Genomic DNA, 23,107 nt, shown 5'->3' on the forward strand with positions numbered 1-23,107 from the left:
CACTCTATTTGATGTCAAAGAGCATGCAATTCTACGGGGTATCAAAAGTTTGATTGATGAGAATCGGTTTTGAAATGGCTGAGATATCACAAAACAAGGTGAGACAAAGAGGTCCTAATAAAAGACGTGGTCTGTAGTCTTTTATTAATATCACTTTTTTGGCTATCTCAGTCATTTGAAAACCAATTTTCATCAAATGAACGTTGAATCCTTCTTAAATTTACATGCTCTTTCATACTTCATACGAGGTTTCGCCTTATCTCACTTAAAAATGTTATAAACCTGAATCCCCACCTCAACTAGTACTGTTCAGTCCCTTTAAAAGAAAAATAGATGGATAGATGAAGTTACCATTAATTTCTTAATTACAATTTTTTTGCGGCATGTGTAATCAAAAAATGCGTTAGGTTTGCTTACGTTTCATGACAGTAGCTAAACATTGGCCTGTATTCTGATATTCACGGGATGTTTTGAAACAAAACCATGATTTAGATTTTAGTCCACAGGTGTGGAATAACCGTCCGTACCTTTGACGGTATCCTTGGATGTCTGCGGCAACTGTCTAACGCATTTACGCAGAAGAAATCTGCATCGTATCCGGGCAATAAACCACAGATTAGAGTTAAACCGTCTTCTCGAATACTTGCCAAATATCATCGAGGTTATGCCTTAACTATTATCATAATATGGGACAGAGTTTCTGTCATTCAAGCCATGTAGATCTAAGCCCTGGAAAACAGGCATACTATCCCTGGCCAGAGCCACACCCCTCACATAACCATCCGACCTTTCTAACCCACGTCCCAATCGATGTGGAAGCAGTGGACTACTAATTCTCATAGCGCCCTCATTGGTGACCCTTGGAAAATCATTGGAGAAACTTCTGAATCCCTGGGCTCTTGTGTCAACTTGTGAGCTGTTGCTAGTCGCAGACGGCGAGTAGCTACTCGATAGCTCTGCATAAACTCCATATCCACTCCCGCTTGGAGCTGCATCCCACATTGGTTGGTATGGAGGCACGTTGCTTGGATACGAATTAACGTAAGGTACGTGTAAGGATGCACCGTAAAAAGTGTTTTCGTTTTGAACAGACGAGTAATATGGGTATGTGTTGTTGTACGACTGCTGTGGAGGGGGCGCCCCAGCGTGCTCTGTAGGGTACGTGTGAGGAACCGAACCCTTGTACGAGGAAAATCGGTTCCTTTCGGTGTCACATCTCGCCGAGTCAAGGGGGAGGTAATTCTGAGGGGCGGAGTCTACAATCGAGTCCATGTCTTGGCCCCGTGTTGGGTTTTGTCCGATTGGTTGTTGGTTGCTAGGAGAGGTGTATACCATGGTCTGTAGACACGCCTCCGGTGCTAAATGGCCCAAAAATAATGAGGAAAGATTACATCAAATGAATTACTGAGTGAAATAGAAACTATGTAATGCACCTATTTATATACATATATGCATGCTGAATTGTGTTGACTCAGAATACCCTTAATATCAGTAATGCGACCGAATGAAATTAATGTCAAAATATATGTCCAATGTTCTTTGTGAAAAATAATTTATTTTTTACTATTTATTTCATTCAGATTTCTTGGATATACCCCCCCCCCCCCCACACACACACACACGCACTCAAATAAAACAATTGATCTTTCAGTGACGTTATCTGTCTGCCATTTAAAACAAAATTGTCTGACTACCAAAATTGTAGTTATGATACTCTATATAATATGATACTCTATATAAAGTTGTGTTCTAATGTCTTTCATTAATCAAATAAACACTTCCAACACAATGCCTGACAGATGATGTTACTAGCAGTATATATCTTGGCTCGGAAGAGTCTACCCGTCCTTTCTGTCGGAGCGGGGTTTGGAATGTGTGCGTACAATTGTAGGTCTGTTTCATAGACAATCTAAACTGGCACATGTGTCTCTTCATCATATGAGCACAGACTGGAAGATTATGATGCCGTGGCAGAAGGAAAGAAACTGACTAGCTGAAATACAGACAGAGACCAGACAGACGGCGGAAAGACAGAGAGAAGATTATAAGAAAATTGAAAAGAAGACACGTAAAGCGTAACGAGAAGCTGAAGGGAAAAAAGTAAGAAGCAAGGAAAGGAAGAAGAGAAATGGAAAGAAAGAAGAAAATGACGAAAGAGAGAAAATCTTACCTTCCGCTTCCACCTCGCTGGCTCTCCTCTTTTTAGCCTTGTGGGCGTGGCTTGATGACATCTTCCGGCTCGACGATCTCACCTTTGCTTTGGTACTAATTTCAGCTGGACGAATATAACCGAGAGCGACAGCAAACAAAATGAAAATTTGGACAACAACAACAACAAAGTCCCTCGTTTATTGGTGTAAATTCAGCTGACCAGTATCAATCTTGTTGTTATGGTAACCACATACCTAATGTTCTGAAATAATAGACACAGCTACTTCCAAATAGGTGGTATATCATAACCAAGGATAGACATTAATTTTGAAACTCTTTGTGCTCTGCTAAGCATTACATTCATAGTAAATCAAGAATCATTCGTCATGTTCGTCTTTATTACATTAATTGATTTGGATGATTATTGCATCTAATGTCCCTTTATTTTCTTCCAGAGTAAACTTTAAGAATCCGTTTGCCTGAGGATGTAGTCATTCATGATTATTAAAAATATAGAAAGTTACATTCTTACCGTCAGAAATAATATCGACTGCTCTGTTTTTATGGTTCCTCCATGTTTCACATTTTGTTGGCACTACAGTCTTTTGTTCAGGTCTTATATGCGAACACATTTTCTATAGTATGTTAGTTTTGTTTGTTTTTCTGTTTGGATATGACAAGTGCCTTAAGGGTTATTTTCAGGGACGTCGCATAATTTTTCTTTCCATCGTGCATTACTCCAATACAATGTGATCTTTGAACACCATATTGAGAGATAACTTGCCTCCAAAATTACTTCAAACGATCAATCTATTAAAATCTGTTCCGAAATGAAAATTTTCGGGAGAACGTATGTAACGTTGTACTGTCATCTTTGTACCAATAATTTATGGTCAAGTAATATATATTTTTGAAAATTTTTCATCTTTTCAACTGTAAGGCCTCATATTGATTAAAAAAGATGCGTTATTATAGCAGCCCTTAAATTCTTTGAAACACTGTTTTAATACCATTTCTAGATTTCATAGGGGTGACGTTGTTTGTGAACTGACAAAAATGTGACAGATTTGTCAATACACTCGAAGTAAGTTCGCCCGAAATTTTTCATTTAGGCATACATTCTAATGTACACCTATATTTCTTGCTTGAAGCACTTTGGGGACCAATTACCTCTTATTATAGTGTTCTCAAAGATCTGTTGCATTAGATGTAATACAGAAAATAACGGGACATCCCTGATATTGGCCCTTTTACCTTGAAAATACCACACCTTATATCAAAATTAATGATTATACTAAAATGATATTACCTGAATGTGAAATGAAATATGGAAATTAATGTGCTGGAATTGTCCACTGTGTCTCGATTATGGGAAAGGTGCAATTTCAGTTATACACTTATTTCACTGTGATTCAAATAAAGTGTAGCCTCAGTATAGGTTCATGACACTTACCAGTTTCTTTCATGTGTCGTTGCACATTTCGCTGATACCCTGCATGGATAATCTTATCGTGTTGTGTCTCTATGGCGAGTAAGGCATACTCCTGGAGCATCAAATGAATGAGATGAAAGTGACCTGTGGGTCGGAGGCAAAAACAAAAACAATACTTTTATTCCGACCAGTTTTTGAAAACTAGAATCCGCAAAAGATTGCGATTTTTTCGGCAGACGCAAGTCAATATTCATTCATGAATTCCTTTATTCATCCACGATAGCTTTCGATCAACGATGCTAATAATACTAATCGCAAAAAAACCAAATCAAACAAGATAAGAACAAAACTCAATGATGACGGGGAAATATACAAATACTATATCTTGATTAGAATTGTAAGATTTGATAAGCAAAAAATGACAAGAATTCCATGTTTTGTAGGCTGAAACACAGAAATTTTCGGCTCGCTCTCTGCGCTCGCTCGCCAAAATTCATCCCCCCAAAAAAAGACAAGAACAAAACGTGATGATGGCGCGGAAATATACAAATTTCGGCTCACTCGTACATACTAATTTGGAGTATTTTTTCAAGTCCTCAGTTTGTTGGTATAAATCGTTATCTATATAAGGCCGTCACTATATCTTGATTAGAATTGTAAGATTTAATAAGCAAAAAATGACAAGAATTCCATGTTTTGTAGGGTGAAATACAAAAATTTTCGGCTCGCTCACTGCGCTCGCTCACCAAAATTTATCCAAAAAAAAAAAAGAGATAAGAAAAGAACGTGATGATTACGCGGAAATATACAAAAATTTTCGGCTCGCTTGCTGCGCTCGCTCGCCAAAATTCATCTAAATTTATTACATTTAAATCACCCTCAAAAGACCATTTTTAAGTGCTTGAAAAAGCATATCATGTGGACTTTTTAAAAATTCCCTACCGGGATGGGGTTGGGGTTGAACACTTTTTCAGAAATAAGGGGAACAATTTTTGCGCTTGCCCCGGGCGCCGTTTTCCCTAGATACGCCACTGAAGCACGGGTTTCTTACTCACCGAAACTCTTGACAGATCTGAGAGTGAGTTCTGCCATGAGGCGACCAGTCACGAACGACCAGCTCATCAGAAATGATGAAGACATGTTTGTAAAGTGGCCTGAGTCAGGTTCCGATGCGAGTTCCTGCAAACGACCCAAACATTACTGCTTTAGTCATGACAAGAAGTAACCTGCAAGTAACATCCCTATGAAAATGTGCACATCAATTTGCCATGTTTGTTTTCTACTTGAGTTACGAACATTGGCGTTAGCATCTTCCAGATACACTAACATAATCGTAATTACATTTATTTTCAGATAAATACAACGTTGACTGTCTTAGGTTGTGTTTTACTTTTCTTGAAAACACTCGGCTAAAAATAAATGAGATAATGTAAATATTCTGCCAATCTTTAACGGAGATGATAAGAATATGATTCCGAATTTTCATTGAAACAATTTCGATTTCCTTCAAGCATGTCTGTGATTTGACAAAACAAAACACGATTAGAGACAGAAAATTGAGAGAAAATAATTTACCTTTAGAATGAACTTATTGATGACGAAGTCGATCCATTGCACGAAAGATTCCAAAGGAGCTTGTTTGCTCATCAAGTCTTCGAATTCTCCTAATACTGAAAGATAATAATGTACACATAGAAAAGACGACGAAAATGATGCATTTTGATATAAAGTAGCAGTGATAATGATTGTCACATAATGTTACTATCATCACATCTGGTGATCTAAGCGATTATAATTGTTATAAATGTCAAAATCATGCATTTTACAATAACAATACTGTTGGTTTAGGTGATTAATAGCCAACAATCTTTCTACGTGTATGAAGAGTTTGATCGCAAATGATCTAACTTCATTCTTGTTAGTTTTAGATATTACCAATTGAATGTCTTAAAAAAAGAAGTACATACAGACAATTCTCAACAACAAAAAAAAAATCTTCTAGCATGTTCATTGTTACTAGACAAGTGAGATATAACTGGTGAATTATTTATTATGTTCTATCTGATGATGAGCTAAGTTCAAAATGATTTTAAAAAAAGGCACTTAACGCAAATTGCGACTATGATATTATTGTTCAATACGCCTAAGCAGACGCAGTGTAATGACTTCTGCTTCAACTTTTTGTCATTACATGGAGCTGATGGGATTTGTTTTTCTTCTCGTTAATACATTTTCTTTTTCTGTTAATACAAAAACACATTTGTTTCTATGTACGATGCAGACAAAACATAAAGATAAAGCAGCATCGCTCTATTTCATCGATGTTCATTGGAAACGTTTGTGCTGATATGATAATCTCGATCTTTTTAACTCCATCTTTCAAAACATTCTAATGACTCGCCTTGACGGTATTACAGTGGACTCTCGTTATAACGAAGTTCTCGTCACCAGAAGCTTTCCTTCGTTTTATCGTGTTGTTTTTTTTTTTTTTTTTTTTTATAACCCAACAATTTAGCAACAAAAATCATCGAGCGGATAATGATGCAGCCTGAATGTTCACTTCGTTGTAACCACAATTTCGTTATAATCGTGTTCATTATAACGGTAGTGCGCTGTATAGTAATCGTTTCTGTGTTAAAGTAAAAGGGTCTCCATTGTAACTGGTTAGATACACAAGATTACAAAAAGGGCGAGTTCCCGCATTTGCATAGAAACACACGTAAAAACACACATATATACACCCACTCAGCCCCCCCCCCCCCCCCACCACCACGATCACACACACACGAATGAAAGTGTATGCGGAGTGAGTTTAGCTACTCACATTCTACTGTGTGTGTCCTCATATCACTTGAGAGGGCGGGCTGCAGGATGAACTCTGTAGAAGTCAACTCCTTGAGGTCTCCCATCATTTCCCGAATCAATTCATGACTCATCAGAACGGAGCGGGCGCTCTTCGTTACACCAAATTAAAGGGAAATTACCAGACGATTTTCATAATTTCACATCATGTAGTATATAAATCGACAACTCAATGTATAGATTTGTGGAATTTATTGTGGTTCTTGAGCAGAGAAACAATACTTTGAATAACCTTCAACAAATTACTCTGAACAAGGATGATGAAATAGGAGGCTCACATATTTCAGAAATGTAGCTGTGTAATTCCATTACAATACCGCTTGCTTGCGAGTTCACCTGTATATAATCTTTGCATGCCTTCTTTTTTTTTTTGTTCTGCTTCCTTGAGCCCAGCTCATGCATTCTTATGGTGACTCTGCTATGTCATCATCCTTGTTCATTGCAATTTGTTCTAAATTTTGAAAATATTCTTATTCTTCATCCCAAAAATTATAAATTCTGAAAGTCTGTCCTCTGCATAACTAATTTATAGTTAATCAAATATAAAAATCTGAAAATCATCCGGAGGTCTCGTTTAATGATGAGAATGTAGCCTAATAATGATAATGATAATGATTATAAAATTATAACAACAACAACAACAGCAATAATGATAATAGTAATAATAATAATAATAATAATAATAATAATAATAATACAAATGATAATAACCTGCTGGAAAGAACACAATGTGAACACAGTGTGAAATCTCTTTACACTGTTAAATTCGAGCGATATAACAGTATGAACAGTGTGAGCCGTCAATTCACAGTGTAAAACAAAGCATTACTATGTGACCACTCTGTGAGAACAACATCACAATGTGAAATAATCTTCACACTGTTAAACTCGAGCATTTTCATATCGTCGGCTATGTGATCACACTGTGAAAACACTCTATGACAATGTGTTCTTTCCAGTAGGCAATGGCATTGCTGATAATAACTGTGACATGTAAAATCTAATGTCAACTAATGCTGCAAGCACTGATGAATATCATTTTAGCAATGATAGCAATAATGACGTTAAGAATCACAGCAACAATAGAGATAATAGAAGCAATAACTATCATTGTCAATGCATACAATAATAACATTTATCAACTAAATTAATGTGTGTTTCAATAATGAGGACAGAAATAGTATTACTTGTTCGTTCTGTAAAGTGAACAAGTCCTCGGTGACCTAAATAAATTTGAGTATAACACAGCTGCTGGAACTCCTTCTTCAGTTGCGTTTGTAAACTAAAGATAAGTTTGACATTACCCCAGGTGATAAAGAATAATGTCTTGTTTTATCTTTTCCATGACAGATCCCGGACTTGCAAGGAAATCTTTTCCCGTCAACTCAGCAAAAAGAGTTGGCTTATTTATTTATTTTTTTATTTTTTTTTTTACTATTAATTGATCTTAAGTAAGCTGTAAAAGAAAACGTTTGGTGGTTTCAAACAAAACTACAAACCTGTGCCAAGTGTATGAAAGCCATCTGTCGGCGAATGCTTTGGACAAATGCACGCACGACTAAAAACATAAAGAGAAAAGAAAAAGAAAAGGAAGACATAGATATGAAAAGTCTCGAAGTGACAGTTTAAAGAACTGATGTCAATACACTGAACAATCACACAAATAGGACCATTTTTGTGAAGTTGTGAAAAGACTAGATATAGGATTTACTGAAAGGGACGTTTTCAGGTTCATGAGAGAGGGCATTAAAATTAGACTTGAATCAAGTCGTAAACATCTTTCCCCAAAGGCTACCGGGAAAATATTCTATGTCTTGCCTTTTAACAGAATTATTCATTTTCTTTACATGTTTCAGAAATAAACAGAGACACATTTTTCTCCATTATTTTAGGAAGTTGCGCAAAACGTTGCTTTTGGATGCCTTAGAAAACTGAATCTTTTTTCTTCAATAATTTATTTTCTTTTTCTTTATATCATTTCGCTATAGTGATTTTGAAGGTTAACAGAAGCTAACCGAAATTTTTAACGATTTTTACATCTTAACCACTTGTCTGATCTTCCTCAAAAAATTCAATAATCATTTTAAACTTGTTGAATCTTACTAAGTAATTAGTTGAACCCTATGATGCAGTATTACACAATGCGATATTGTCTCGCCGTTACTCGCGATGCGTCTCAACGCAACGTCGAGCGATATCGCGCCGGTGATCCCCGTGAAGGATACTCAAAGAATCGTCTGCTGCTGTGATGTCGCGCACTTTTCCCTTTGAAACCCCGGCTCACAGTGTGAGCCGGGGTTTCAAAGGATCGTATTGTTTTGTTTGAGACCCAACTTCAGGTTTCTGACATTTGTGTGTGTGTGTGTGTGTGCGTGTGTGTTTCTTGGTGAGATGGTGAGAAACATGTTATAAAACATTAAAGAACATGTTATTCCAAGAGGGATTCAACATTTTGTTTATTGGTTTCAAAATGGCTGAGCTATCAAAAAAAACAGAGCAATCCGAAATTAAAGCAGGGAGCCACATCTATCAGGATCGCTTTATTTCACTTTGTTTTTGGATGTCTCAGGCATTTATAAAACGCTTTTCATCTAATAAAGTTTTAATTCCTCTAAAGATTGTATTCTTTGTATTAGTTCATAAGTGGTTTCTTGATATGTCGCAAAATGTTGATAACCCAATTCTCATCACCCCAATTAGTCCTTTATACCATCCCTTGAAAGGACGATTTTCTCCTTGTTATGATACTAACCCGTCAGCTTGCGTTGCTTCAGTCCCTCCGGGATCTGATCTAGTGACATCTCAAGCCACATTGGTAGCTTCCTGGAGAATTGTCGAATTTCACTCGAGAGTCTGAAATGAAATATCGATACTATGAAGACTTACATCGTCCAATTACCACAAACAAGGTATATATATTTTATTTTATTTTATTTTTTTTGCTGCGTATTAAGGCTATTGTCATTGCTTCTGCTGCTTTCAACCGTACAATTCGTTCTACACAAATACATGTATATTCCAGCAAATACTTAACCAGTTTGTTTTACGTGGCCATAAGGAGACACTGAAGGAGAAGTGGACCAAGGCGGGACTTCTGATAACAAAATAATCGGTCATGATTTGACTCTTTCTCAGAGACTCAACTGTTTAGGTCTCATTTTCTTTAAAAATCTTTTTATGAAAAAAAAATTGAAAGAAGTTTTTGAAATGGCGTTCGTGCACAGTAGTGTTCCACAAAATAAAATTTTGTCTCGTTTCTCAGAAAATTGTTAACCTTTCTATATTTTCATAGTAGCAGACATTACGCAATAATTTGTCAGTTTCCAATACTAGTTGATACCTTACCCTTCTGGGATTTCCTGAATGACTCCAGGGATAAGAATCTCATTGAGGACCTGAAAGACGGACGCAGAAAGACAAATCAAATTGAGAAGATGGGTTTACAAGCAATCACGCAAAGCAGAAAGGCCTGCAGGGTTTACGATTTATTTGATTGGTCTGGAATACAGCTACTTGGAGATGACTAATAGTTTAGGTGTGACAGCAAAGGCTACATCTATCGTAATATTAAAGCAACGAACATAACGTTGCAAATTATTCAGCATTCATATCTTTCTCTATCATCATGGTGTGATTAGTTGCTCAACTGTGATGTGAAAATAATTGCTTTTTTTTTTTTTTACAATGTTTCGTGTAAGACAAATTGAAGTCAATTGCAATTAACCTTAACTAACCTTCATGAATGATTTGGAAAAATTACTCGAACAACGCATTTTTTAAGCAAAATTCAAAATTATATTTCTCTCTTAGGCAAGCGCTGCTTCTTTTCAACGTATTTTACTCCCGGGGTTCAATCTCTCCAAAATTCCTTGCCTTAAAACAATAAGGATATGCGTGCCGGATCTGGATTTTGTATTGGTAGCTTGCAAACGATTATAAGATCCATAGAAATATAATGACATACCTTGTACAGGATTGAATCGCAAAGAATAATGACGTCATTGATGACGTCACATGTCAGTAGCGAAGAGAGATGAGACGGAAGTCCTTGCCAGAAATGAAGAAGAAAATTCTGAACCTGGAGTTTACAATGAAGGTTATGAGACTAAGAGTTACAAAAACTCTACGACAGAAAACACATGTTTCTGAACTTTATACGCACACAATTATCATATCTCTAAGTTCTCCTTACCTAGGTTTCCCTGATGTCATAAATCATTAAGAACTTCCACTTTTTTCTGTTATTAGCACTTTTCTCATTCGATAGTTTAATTATGCTTTATCAATCTGCAGTTTGATACTGTGACTATATTATCATTAAGACTACGATAATCATTATTACGTTTATTTCTTTTTAACACTCCCTCCGTTTCTCTTAGACTCTTGCCTTATTCAAAGTATTCGGTAACAATTATTGTTTTGGGGGTTGTTTTATTGTTTTGTTTTGTTTTGCTTTGTTTTTTTGATCGCAGTAATCGCTTTGGTAATCCTGTAATGTATCTTTATCATGGTTGCTATGGTTACCTCATCAAAGTTGTTGGAGACGATGACATCGAGTAGTCTCTGAGAGTGAGTCCGGTACATCAATATGAACGTTTCCACCTTGTGGGATAAAAATTGATATCATCTTTATCTAACAAACATTGCGCCTGTTACTGTTTTAGGATTTACATCGCATAAAGAGAGAAGTAAGGGTATTTTTGTTTTCCCCTCAGCACATTTGTCGAAGTTTTTTCTTTTATATCCCAGATAAAGCTGGCTCTTAAACATTTTGAGTGATTTTTCTTTTCGCCGAGAACTTCAGTATTAAAACACTACAATTCCAAATAATATAATATTGTGAAAACTTGCACCAATAGACCATGAACATTTAATGGATAGTTGATTGAAATTTGTTGATGTTCACTTTGTTGGTTTTTTGAAGTTGATGTTTTTAGGGGGAAGTAATAATCTAGAGAAACAAAAAACAAAAAAAATGAAAAACAATACATGACGTTATGGACGTACACTCAATGGATGAAAACGAACATTTTATTATGGTATGTAGGAGAAGCTGTAAATCACCACAGATTAGCCTTCAAGCTAGTCGTTTCTTTTTACCAAACTTTCTTTGTGCACTCACTTTTTCTTGGGGCACGTCTGCAGGCAGTACGAGATTCGCTGCATCCGGGTACTCGGGAAGGAGTGTGCCCGCTTTGGAGCTTAGCGAAAACTTCTTGTTCGAATTCTGACGAGTGAGCAGACAAAAAAGAAGAAACGCAGATATAAATAATGTAGATGTTATATGTTTTTAGCGCAAATTAGCGATGAAAAACCCATAGCGTTATACCCACTTTCTAAAATCACTGTCACAAAAAAAAAACGGTTAAGAATGCTATCTTCCACAAAATAAATAACTATTATGAATTAGTCAAAGTAACGACTAGAGCTACGCACGGGCAAAATTAAAATGCTTTTCGTTGGCAAATCTGAATCGCACAAAATATGAACGCGCAGTTTGCAGTGTATACACAGACCATATTGTTTTTCGGTTTTTGTTTTTGTTTTGTTTTTTGTCTTACGCTGCTGTTCATCAGCGTATACATTAGCATATTTGCTCGAACGGCAATTGCTCAGGAACAAGGTTAATCGGGAATAATGCACGTAACTATAGAATATACAAAACATAATGACCAATCACTTACGATGGAACGGTGAGGGCGCTATCAACACAACTTTTTTTTTTTTTTTTTTTTTTTTTTTTTAACGGCACTGAACATGATAGTCACTGACCGCAGGCCCACCCACTTTGTTATTTTTTGTCTTTTATGAAGAATGGTAATTTCATCATGCTGTTATTTTGAATTGTGACTTCAAGCTCCTTAATGTAGCCTGCAACTGAATCAAATGTGTGTGTGTGTGTGTGTGTGTTTCGCGATCTTTTGACAACTAAGATTGTCATACTGTAACACTAATATCGTAGCAGTCGGAAGCATTGTAATCTTCAATAAGTTTGAAAGAGTTCTATAATACAAATGAATGTATTTACCTCAGTGTCTGGTTTCTTTTCTGAAAACCTGTAAACAGAAGGAATAATAAGCGTGTTTTAATACGCAAAATCAGACGAAAATAGGAGTGAATTAGAAAGGGGGGGGGGTGAGAGACCGTTGAGCAAGAGAAAGCAATAGAAGGATGGTTACGGTTTACAGTCACCGGACAGCTTTTATTACAAAACCGTTCGAATCCATAACTTATCGAGCCAAAAGCAATTGAAGAGCTTGCTTCCAAAAGGCGCTAAATCCATCATTTTCAATGGATTTAGCGCTTTTTTGGAAGCAAGCTCTTCAAACATAAACTACTTACAGACTTATGGGGGTATAATAGTTGATGTCATTTTCTGATACAGTCGAAACTGATCTCGTACTAAAATTTCAGACCCATAAAGTCACTCACACACCGCGATATTAACGAACAAGATCACCTTCATAGACATGCGAATTGAAACAATGCAGCAATATAAGGACAAACGCATATCTACACATTAATGAAAGTTTGAGGAAAATCAAACAATTCGATCAAAAGTTATGACTATTTGACGTAACATGCATAGAACATCACAAGAAAAATATAAAGATATTCCAAAAAATTGCATAAAAAAACACATTCCCTCAAATTGTTATGACATAATCTATGTTAAGGGTAATACATATTTCTCCTGCCTCCTAATATAGAGTGTGCTCTAATGTGCTCTTATTAGGCGAGAAAAGTGGAACATATCATGCTAAATGATTGTCTTTGCATTGTCTTTATTATCGTTGTACACAATAACATCACAAGCTGTATTTCATTAGTCTTCACATCCAACGATCGCGGAACTGAAAATTAAAAAATGCATAACTTTTAAACAGATTGTACGATTTTACTCAAATTGCCACTGATGTGTTCTACTTATATTGCTGCATTCTTTCAATCCTTACGTTTCTGAAGATGAACCTGTCCTTTGACGTAGAGAGAAGGAACTTACCTGGTGAGCCCAGGTCCCGAGTAGACCGAGTGATAGTAGATCGACGTTCTCCTGATACTTATTCCATAGTAATGGTATCTAGTGGAGGTGGGATGAGAAGACGAGACATAGTGACCTTGATTTCTTCAGAGTGAAGAACTGATAGTATGACTACATGCCTACCAAAACACGTCCTTGTTCACGACAGCGTGCCCTCAGAAGTGCTCCTGAGCCGGGACAGAAAAAGGAGCAGTTGCTGAGGTGTGCCTTCCTTCGTGGAAGTACAACTCGGTAAGATTTTCGCCTCTCGTGCGTTCTGATCATTTACGTGGTATTCTTCAAACAGGTCTCTCTTTTAATTCAGATCTTTGTTTTACTTGTTGTTTTGTTCAGCTATCAGTTTCTTTCTCTATATCCCCTTCAAAGAAAAAAAAAACAACACTTTCTCGACTTCCTCTGTACAAGTTCAAAGTCATTCGCAACGGTTTTATGCTTCATAACAAAAGCAACCAACCAAACAAACAAAAAAAAACTGAATTATAACATGTTATATACTCACTTTGACTGGCCTCTGGTGCCCAGACGTCTTGTAGTTAACTTCGGAAATTGCTGCCGTATGACCTGTTCAACGAAACAAATTGTGCATTAATAGCACACGTATACATAATATTCTGACGATTATACTAATTGGGCAGATGACCTGATAGCCTCATATGTACGTGAATCGCAACGTAGACGTTAGTTTAATACAACAATGTGAGAAATCAGATGAATAACTTATGTTTGTGTTCCATTGTCATGGTTATGGTGATTATAACATCCACGCTTCATTCGATATTCACACATGCCTACCAAATGTCTTCTAACCCATGTATATGAGAGAAATCTAGATTTTAAATTCATACACTCTCTCGATTTACAAATTGACCTGATAAAGGTATTACATTCTGTGATGTATAAACATAGGCAGTGTTTTATTGATCGAAGTATCTAGTGGCTGGCTGTAACACGACAATATCTTTATCCTAAGTGGAAACAAGAAAACATGGATTCCAAACATGGATTCCAAACGGGTACTTCCTATACCCGTTTTTAAATCTCGACCTTTTATGAAGAAGGTGCAGACTGTACACAGACATCTCTGGGCTGGTAAAGAGCTTCATTACTATTTTTCTTCCCCTTATAGCCATTAGATTGTAGTTGAACTCCGTTACTTTTCGCTTGATTGTGATTTATGTGAGATGTGAGAGGTACTCTATACTGCTCAGCAACACAGTTTTGAAAATCATTCCTTGGATATTGTCAGTCTAGACACACACACACAAAAACAAAAATGTGAATGACGGATTTGCGATAAGTTTTGTTGTTGTTTTTGTTGTTGCTGCTGCTGCTGCTGCTGTTCTTTTAGAATATAACACTTATAGGAATAACAGTATAACGAAGGGAGAAAAAATTCTGAAGTATACCTTTCCAAAGGTGGCTGCACTGGACGGTGAATACTGGTTCTTCTTACAGAAGTCGAGGTAGTGTGTGTAGAGCACGCACCTCGGGAGGCACACCCCGGCCGATCTCTCGTAGTTCTCGCTAAGCCTAGCGGGGAAAACAGCAACAATGATACGCAGTGGACTGCATCACTAACATGCATTCATGTTTATCACAGGTGCTGTACTTATCTATACTTTTACTACGTAAGTGTAGCCCATAAACCAAAAAGCAGTGATCTCCCATGGCACAATTAATACATAATTACTTCCACTTATCTACATATAATAGTAAAATGTGTGGACTTACAAAGGATTAATATTGTTTTCCCAACGAACCAGGGTGATTATCAAACTATTGCCCGAAATAGCAATAACTTTTTGACATTCCACCTTGGTCACTGTACTTAGATATATCTTTCGTGAAATAGACTGAAGAAATGGTTTGTCAAATAGTATCCTTTTCGTCAGGGAAAATATTCACACATTTTAACATAACCTATCTTCACCGAATACTGCAACCTTAACGCAATACACTTTGATGCATTTTAATTCATGAATGTTTCTCAGAATCTATGACACATAGTGAGCTGCTTATTTTATTACTTAATCAACATGAGTAACACATCTGAATGCACCTTCCCCTTGACTAATCATAAGTTATACATAATTCCACACAATGTAATCATTGTTTCTTCTATCACTTTGTCGGAGGTCACCCGCTACTACATAGTAAGATAAGGTGACAGTTGATGGTGATGGTGAGGATCAAAGAAGATTGATTGATTTAAAGCTTAAATTGCTTTCTGTGTTTAGTCAAGATTCCAATGATGCCGTTTCCTTTCACTATTAAGTCTCTCTTCCCTATAGTCTAGTCTTGGATTGAATTTTCAGTTTGTAAATTTGATGAATTTGTTGTTACAACAGAGTTGTTAAGTTGCAACTGATTGACAACTTTTGATAATGATAATAATAAAACGTTTTATTATGTAACACTATAATACAGTTCTTATTTACGTCTATATAGGGCAACTGCCAAACAGTTGCAATGCAAACATATCAATGGAAGAATTATTTCATGAAGAGGAATAGTTCTAAAGTTGTTGGAAATAGCGAGTGGCTAAAATGAGACAGGTGAGAAGACAGAAAAGACCCGGGGAGAGGTGCGAGGACGAATACCATTTCAGCGTGTCCACGAGCTGGAGATGTTTGGCACTGTCGTGGCTCTCGAGGGGCTCAACTCTCGGGGAACTCTCCCGGTCGGGTTGGCTTTCAGACTCGGTCGCTTCCTCGAATGTCTCGCTGGGCGCCACCATTGGTTGTAGATTCCCGCTTTCATCCATTCCACTGAACATCGCTACGATAAGAAACACACCCGGATATCAATCTTTTGGGATGTTTTTCACGCATTTTGAAAAAGAAAAATAATTTGCTCTAATATCCTCTGTAGAACAGATGAAAATCTGATACTTCTGACCATAAAGGTATGACTGATTCAGATTTGATAAATCCCCTAAACTGAGATCAGAGCTCAAAATAAGACTTTTGAAGGTCACTACCATTCTTTAAAAGGGCACCAAGGCCACTTTTTTTTTTAATAAAATGACAAACAGCGCAATGTAATGCACTTCAGTACGTACCACGTCGTAATGATAACACACACACACACACACACACACACATATCTATATTATATATATATATATATATATATATATATATATATATATATATAATTTATATATTTATATATCATCCTATATTCATTTACACATAGAATACAAATCATTGCTCCCATAACCATTATAACTCAAATCTCTTAAGAGCTTAGTTTTTCACCATGTTATAAGGAAATAAAGTCTTAAAAGGAATTGTAGAATTTTACAGCCATTTTGGTGGCCAGTTCATCGGTTATGTTGAATAACTCATAACATTCAAGAATGTAAGAGCTGCATCTCAGTTTTCTAGACATAGACTTGAATAAAATCAAATTGTCTTCTATTGCCACCTTTCACAGGGAAAAAAATTCAAATTATGGGACGTTATTTTTTTGCAGCCACTTTGGCGGCCATTTGGAGTATCTCAAAAAATACAAGGATGCAAGAGTTTCGTCCTCCATATTCTAATAAATACTTGAAATAGGATAAAACCATACAAAAACAAGCAAATATGCAAACAGAAATTGAGCGGACGCTAAAACAACATTTCTAAAGGCCACGCCCTGGATTCTGCGATCTGACACAATTTTTTACGACTGTGTATAGTTGCTTTTCTTCAATTTTCTGTCCATAGGTATGTGTTTGAAAGCCGAGCATAATATTTGACTTATTGGCACAGAAATGTTTAACTGAAGAAATAGGAGCAATCAGAAATCATAATTGGCACGCTGGGTGACTGTGTGCGCCACATCTTACAGGTGGTGGACCACTCACGGACAGGTGTTCACTGTCACGTGATTCTGACGTGTGTCTCAATGCATTCTTTGCTCACTAGCAGTCAATTTTAGTGAGGCGCCATTTACTACTTTCTACAGCGCCATTCAGCAAACACCAGGCCTAATCTTGGGAGTAATGGGGAAAGAGACAATATTGACCTTTGGGATTGCATTGTCCGCGGTTCGTTTGTCAAGACTAATTCATTCTTCGGAACTTTAGCCCCGCCTCTCTCTCAATCTCTGCGAAAATCTGAGGTTTGACGTCATCAATGAAAGTGACTGTACATCACAGAACAAGGGCAACGAAACCAAAATATTTTGTACTCGCGCGACCTTTAAAAAAGCAGAATTATGTAGACAGTAATGGCGTTAGTAACTAAAAAACAAAACAAAATATAACCAAGAAAAATAGAGCAAAAACAAAAGGGGGCTGTATCTTAATACAATAATGTATAATATGGGTGTTTCTTTTTCCTACAACCTAGTAACGTGGTATTCCATTCACCCGCTCCTTCCCATAGTGCTTTGTGTGCTCTGTGTCTTTAGGGGTAACCTTGCGAACAAAGCGTGCATAAAATCTCAACACATTACAGAACCAGTCTACTGGAATGTAACAGAAATTCTGACTAACAAGGGCATAACCTTGCCACTAACGCCATTACCTAATCTTTGTCAAGTGTGTTGAGGATGGGCGTGGAACATGCTTCAGAGCAGAGATGCCTATGTAGCTGTATCTGAATTATGAATATTTGCGCAACGTTCATGATTCTCCCATAACTTTATCTTACCGTTGTGTACCCTTCATCTTTTAATGTAGGGATGATAAAAGGCGTATCCGGGCAATTACTCCCAGAGGGCAATTATACCCCCCCCCCCCCCCCCCACTCCCGGCTAAATACTGGTTAGTGGTAAGGTTAGAGTAAAGATTAGGGTTAGGAGTTTAGATTAGGGTTAGGATTAGTTTCAGGATTAGGATTAGGATTAGGACAAGGGGGTAATTGCCCAGGGGGGTAATTGCCCTAGACCCGGCAAAAAGTAATGACTATTACAAAGGCTGATAAAGAATGGCTGGCCATTCGGTTGTGCAACGGTTAAAGTGAACGAACGGACAGGTTTATAGTCAAAACAAATGTTATGCATGCCTTCCTGACAAAGGTTCTTTTTGACAACCCGCAATCTTGCAGGAGGTTTGCACGACGTAGCAACAACTAATGTATGCAGATGGATTCAAAGGTATTTTCGACATACAGGTTAATAGAAATGCAGCTCGTTGCTGCGTCAGAACGTAGGAAATATCCATGAATTTGAATAAGTGAACTGGTCTTTTAGGCAAGTCCAGTGTGACAAATAATTTGCATATTTTTGTGTGCCGGGATCAAACATCGTCAAAGGAATGAAACAGCAATTACTCAATTTTTTGAGAAACACAAACTGTCCAAGGTACATAGGTGATGTAAATTAGTTTGGATATGGTGGCCGTATTTGTGTCCGTGCAGTTTATTCTTGTGTTCGGACTCGGGTGCAAAGGTGGAATGGAGAATTTCCGAAACTCGCTTTTTGTACAATATAATTTAGCAACAGGTGATGAACAAAATAAAACGGCCAGATATTCATTGCAACCCCGGTATTCTGTTATGAAAAGAATTTTGGGTTTTATTTTCACATCAGGCTGTTCTATATGACCGGGATATCCTGCGTTGAAGACAATGCGAACACACTTTAAACTACTACCCTGAATGACGGGGAACCTTCTAAGTCCAATAGAGGCCAACAAAGAAAAATTGAGACAAGACAAAATGACTGATTCCAGAGTAAATATAATAAGACTAAGACTAAAGTATTGTAGCATTTCGCTTTGTTTCTAGACCTATATTTTCTGGGGCTCACTGATCAACGGAATTAGAATAAGATAGATACAAACCCTTGAACGTCTTAACAGATCACTGTATAAGATATGCAAATTAAGAATTAACACGAGCAAATATTATAAAGAAGTCTGACGTGAAGAGATTCCATCAAACACGATGGACTTGACTTTACGTAATAAAATCAAATGTCAAGAGTAAATTAGCTACAGCTGGTATAATGAAAGAAAATATTATCTAGAACTATACAAGAATGTTAAAATTTTCCATGTTAGGCCCAAACACTCAGCAGATGAGGTGTTGCAGTAAAAGGTAACAATTGATCCACATGGGGGATTGTAAAGATGAAACATCACTCACCTTCTTTTTTCCTGAGAACCACGCAGAAGTCAGATCAGAGCAGGTCTTGGAGGTGCCATCAAAACTATCGAAGTCGTATGGTCTTCTTGGTACTTCTGTGAGTTGGTTTCGACAACCGCCTTTTCACGAGCAATAATCCTATAAAATGGGGTATCTAAGAACCTGTTCACAGCTTGCAAAATTGACTTCCCGCTGCAGTAGAAAGCTACTCCTAGTTAGGGGGTCTGAATTAAAATTCAGCGTTAAATATTGGGAGAGTGAACCTGCTTGTTAGCAGGTTGATTAGAGAGAATTGTAAATGCGGTCTCCTTTGAAGGATTAACATAATGCGGTGACATAATATTGACACGCGCCGGCGCCCTGACCTCAGAGCCGCTGCTCACATCTACGGTATTCATGGTATTGAGCCGCATCGGTAAAGAGCGCCCACTGTAGGGAGACTGTTCAAATAATGACTTGAGGGCAATTTTAGAAAGCCTGCACACGGCAGAATCACAAATGTATGTTGTTAGATTCTGATACTACAGGTTCAATCACTTCTTGATTTTACCACTGGACTCGTAAGATTTTATTCTCTTTTTTTTCTATCAGACTAACCTATATTTGGACTGGATTTCCTCTTGAAAAATAAATCTTATTATGAAACTGATTTATGTTTTCTTCTTTAAATTACGTCCAACGAAATTGTACGCTATTAAGGCATTGCCCCAATCAATGTCAGTGTTATCTAATAATAATTTAGTCTTTTGAACTGTCATGGGTCAAAAGTGGGAAATATTTTTGTAACACCTATTATAAGTGTAGCAATAATATATATATACAATATTAGCAATAATGATAGAGATGACGATGATGATGTTGATTTCGAAATACACTCCATTTCTCAACATCATTATAACTATAGATTATGCTTGTCAAATGTTCTTTGTAACTTCACTTACATTTTGAAAGTTCTTATCATTATTATTATTTTTTTTGGCTGTGTGTGATTGTGTATGTGTGTGTTTGGGGCGCATGTACAGAGTATAATGTGTCTTTTGTCTTTTTTTTTTCTTTAATAATATAAAACTTAACTGAGTTACATGAATACAACTACGAACACTATTATATAAGGGGGGGGGGGCGTTTGTCACTCACTCTAATTTGAGGCCTGAAAGAGCTGTTGGCTTCAAACAGTAATACGGATGTTGGGTTTATAATCTTTTTATGACCCAAATAATCGGTTTGTAGCCCTACAATACAACTGTTTTATTGTTTATTTATTTTTATAATTTTTTTAATTTCTTGAATGAAAATTGAAGTCACTGACTAATCACCTTAATGGACTGAGCAGTCATTGTGGACGCTTTAAAGGACAAGTTCACCTTCATTAACATAAGGATTGAGAGAATGTAGCAATATTAGCAGAACACATGATTGAAAGTTTGAGGAAAATCGGACAATCCGTTCAAAAGGTATGAATTTTTGAAGTTTTTGTGCAGTCACCGCTGTATGAGAAGACTACTGCAGTGTATGATGTTACAATGCGTACAACTATATAAGGAAAATATAAAGAGAATTTCACAAAATGTCATCTTTTGAAAAAAGTACACATTCCCTTGACTCGTTACTGACATATGTTATGGGTAGTATTATTCCCATTGCCTTTAGAAAGAGGCAAGTCAAGTGTTCTTTTATTATGCAAAAAAAGGTGAAAATATGTTGAATTTTCTTTACATTTTCTTTATACTGTTGTACTCATATGACATCACGAGCCTTTCTTTTTAGTCTCCTCATCCAGCGGTTCCAACACAAAAAATCTAAAAATTCATAACTTTTGCACAGATTGTCCAATTTTCCTCAAACTTTCACTGATGTGTTCGACTAATATTGCTGCATTCTCTCAATCCTTATGTTTATGAAGGTGAACTTGTCCTTTAAGGTTGCTCAGCGGTAACCATAATGGGGTCACTGGTCTTGTTTTTAATAAAGGCAGTTTGTTCCTCTTCTTTGTTTTCTCGCTAAAATATATTTCCACGTGGTCTTAATGACCAGGTAGTCACTACAGCAGGTTTGCTTAGATACATGCGTGGTGTGTGTGATAAAACAGGTACAAGATTTCAAGACAGGCAATAACGTGGTTACATTTCTGAATATTTTTTTTTCTTTATTCTGCCCTCACTTTGAAACTTTCTGCATACTGTCTACGTTATGCTGCTCTGCTATCGTCATGTTTATCTAGGAAGAACAAGGCTGTTACATAGTATTTTAAACAAATACGGTGACTTATTGTCAGCCACGATCAAAACACTTAAAATCAAATAACACATAGTACACTGAGCGTGGAAAGGGAGGTGAATTACTTTCCTATCGCACTCTTTTTGAAGTATGACAACTTCATTGACTTTTGTGGGGGCACTGCAGCAAAGTGGATAAGACTCCCGAATCCCATTCGGAGCACCCGGGTTCGAATCCCGCCCAGTGCTTACGTCCTTGGACGAGATGTTTTTACCTACCATGTCCCTCTCGACCAAGGTGCATAATTGGGTATCTGGCAACTCTAGGGTAATAATAATGACAGGCCTGGGCCCTAAGTCTGGTAGAACAATTGCAACGCTGAAGCGGCTACCATGAATAAAGAAGACCATAATTTATTATTGTCGACGTTGCCTAGATGCAATTATGAATTGTCTGGTTTTCCATCTAACTTCATATTTATCTTATATACCATAATCTTAAACTTCCTTCAGAAATCAACCGATCACGTATATATGAGATGGCAGATGCATTTAACCCTTCCTGTTCCAGCGAGTCATGAAGTGCACAAATTTCACACACAAACCAATGGACAGGAAATAAACGAGGCACACAAGGATTAAAGCATCTCCTTTCCCAACCTCAGTAGCTATCGCCTAACTAACTATTACACGTCTTTCAGAAATGAAATTGCCGAATTGCACAAAAGACAACCGACTTTGAGGTTCCCTAGATACCCCACTACCGATACCCACAGCAAGCATGCAAAGAATATGATTTCACAACATCAGCACCACGTTGTCCCCCCCCCCCCCCCCCTCCCCGTACCAGATGGAAAGATCAGACCAGGAGCTTCTCTCAAGACTACCCCTTGATGAGGAAGACTACCAAGCCCAGAATAGGACTGATTGGTGAAAGATGTGCCACATAGAGTAAATCAAGGGAACAACTTTATCTCACTGTTACTAGAACATTATTATCTAGTACACTCACGTCAAAAGTATGTCATACAGTGGACTCCCGTTATAAAGAAGTCCTCTAGACTTGACGGGCAGTTGTCTTTCGTTATATCGTAATTTCGTTATAACCAAACAAATAAACGGTAATTTCAGACCTGCACTTTTATTTCGTTGTAACCGGAATTTCATTTTAACCGAGCTCGTTATAACGGGAGTGCACTGTATTAGAATTAGCATCAAAGCCTGGCAAGGTTAAAGCGAACTAGGGAAGACTACGAACAGGTTCAACAAACACACAGTTCGATGTGACGTAGTAATATTAAGATGTCATTTGTTCCGTCAACAC

General features: G+C 37.1%; 1 protein-coding gene across 1 annotated transcript; it reads right to left on the minus strand.

Annotated features, from left to right (window-relative positions):
* Window positions 1–501: 501 nt before the first annotated feature.
* LOC140226472 (DNA-binding protein RFX6-like) lies at window positions 502–19,839 on the minus strand. Its single transcript, XM_072306937.1, has 18 exons — window positions 19,568–19,839; window positions 16,088–16,265; window positions 14,894–15,017; window positions 13,987–14,048; window positions 13,449–13,526; window positions 12,474–12,501; window positions 11,568–11,672; window positions 10,970–11,047; window positions 10,410–10,523; window positions 9,791–9,840; window positions 9,198–9,298; window positions 7,945–8,003; window positions 6,408–6,537; window positions 5,159–5,253; window positions 4,639–4,762; window positions 3,605–3,727; window positions 2,171–2,275; window positions 502–1,358 (listed from the first exon to the last, which is right to left on the minus strand). Exons 2-18 carry the CDS (start codon window positions 16,261–16,263, stop codon window positions 670–672), a joined length of 2,241 nt encoding a protein of 746 aa, XP_072163038.1. The 5' UTR covers window positions 16,264–16,265; window positions 19,568–19,839; the 3' UTR covers window positions 502–669.
* Window positions 19,840–23,107: the final 3,268 nt, after the last annotated feature.

Source organism: Diadema setosum, chromosome 3 (assembly GCF_964275005.1).
Source record: "Diadema setosum chromosome 3, eeDiaSeto1, whole genome shotgun sequence".
Classification (NCBI taxonomy): Eukaryota; Metazoa; Echinodermata; class Echinoidea; order Diadematoida; family Diadematidae; genus Diadema; species Diadema setosum.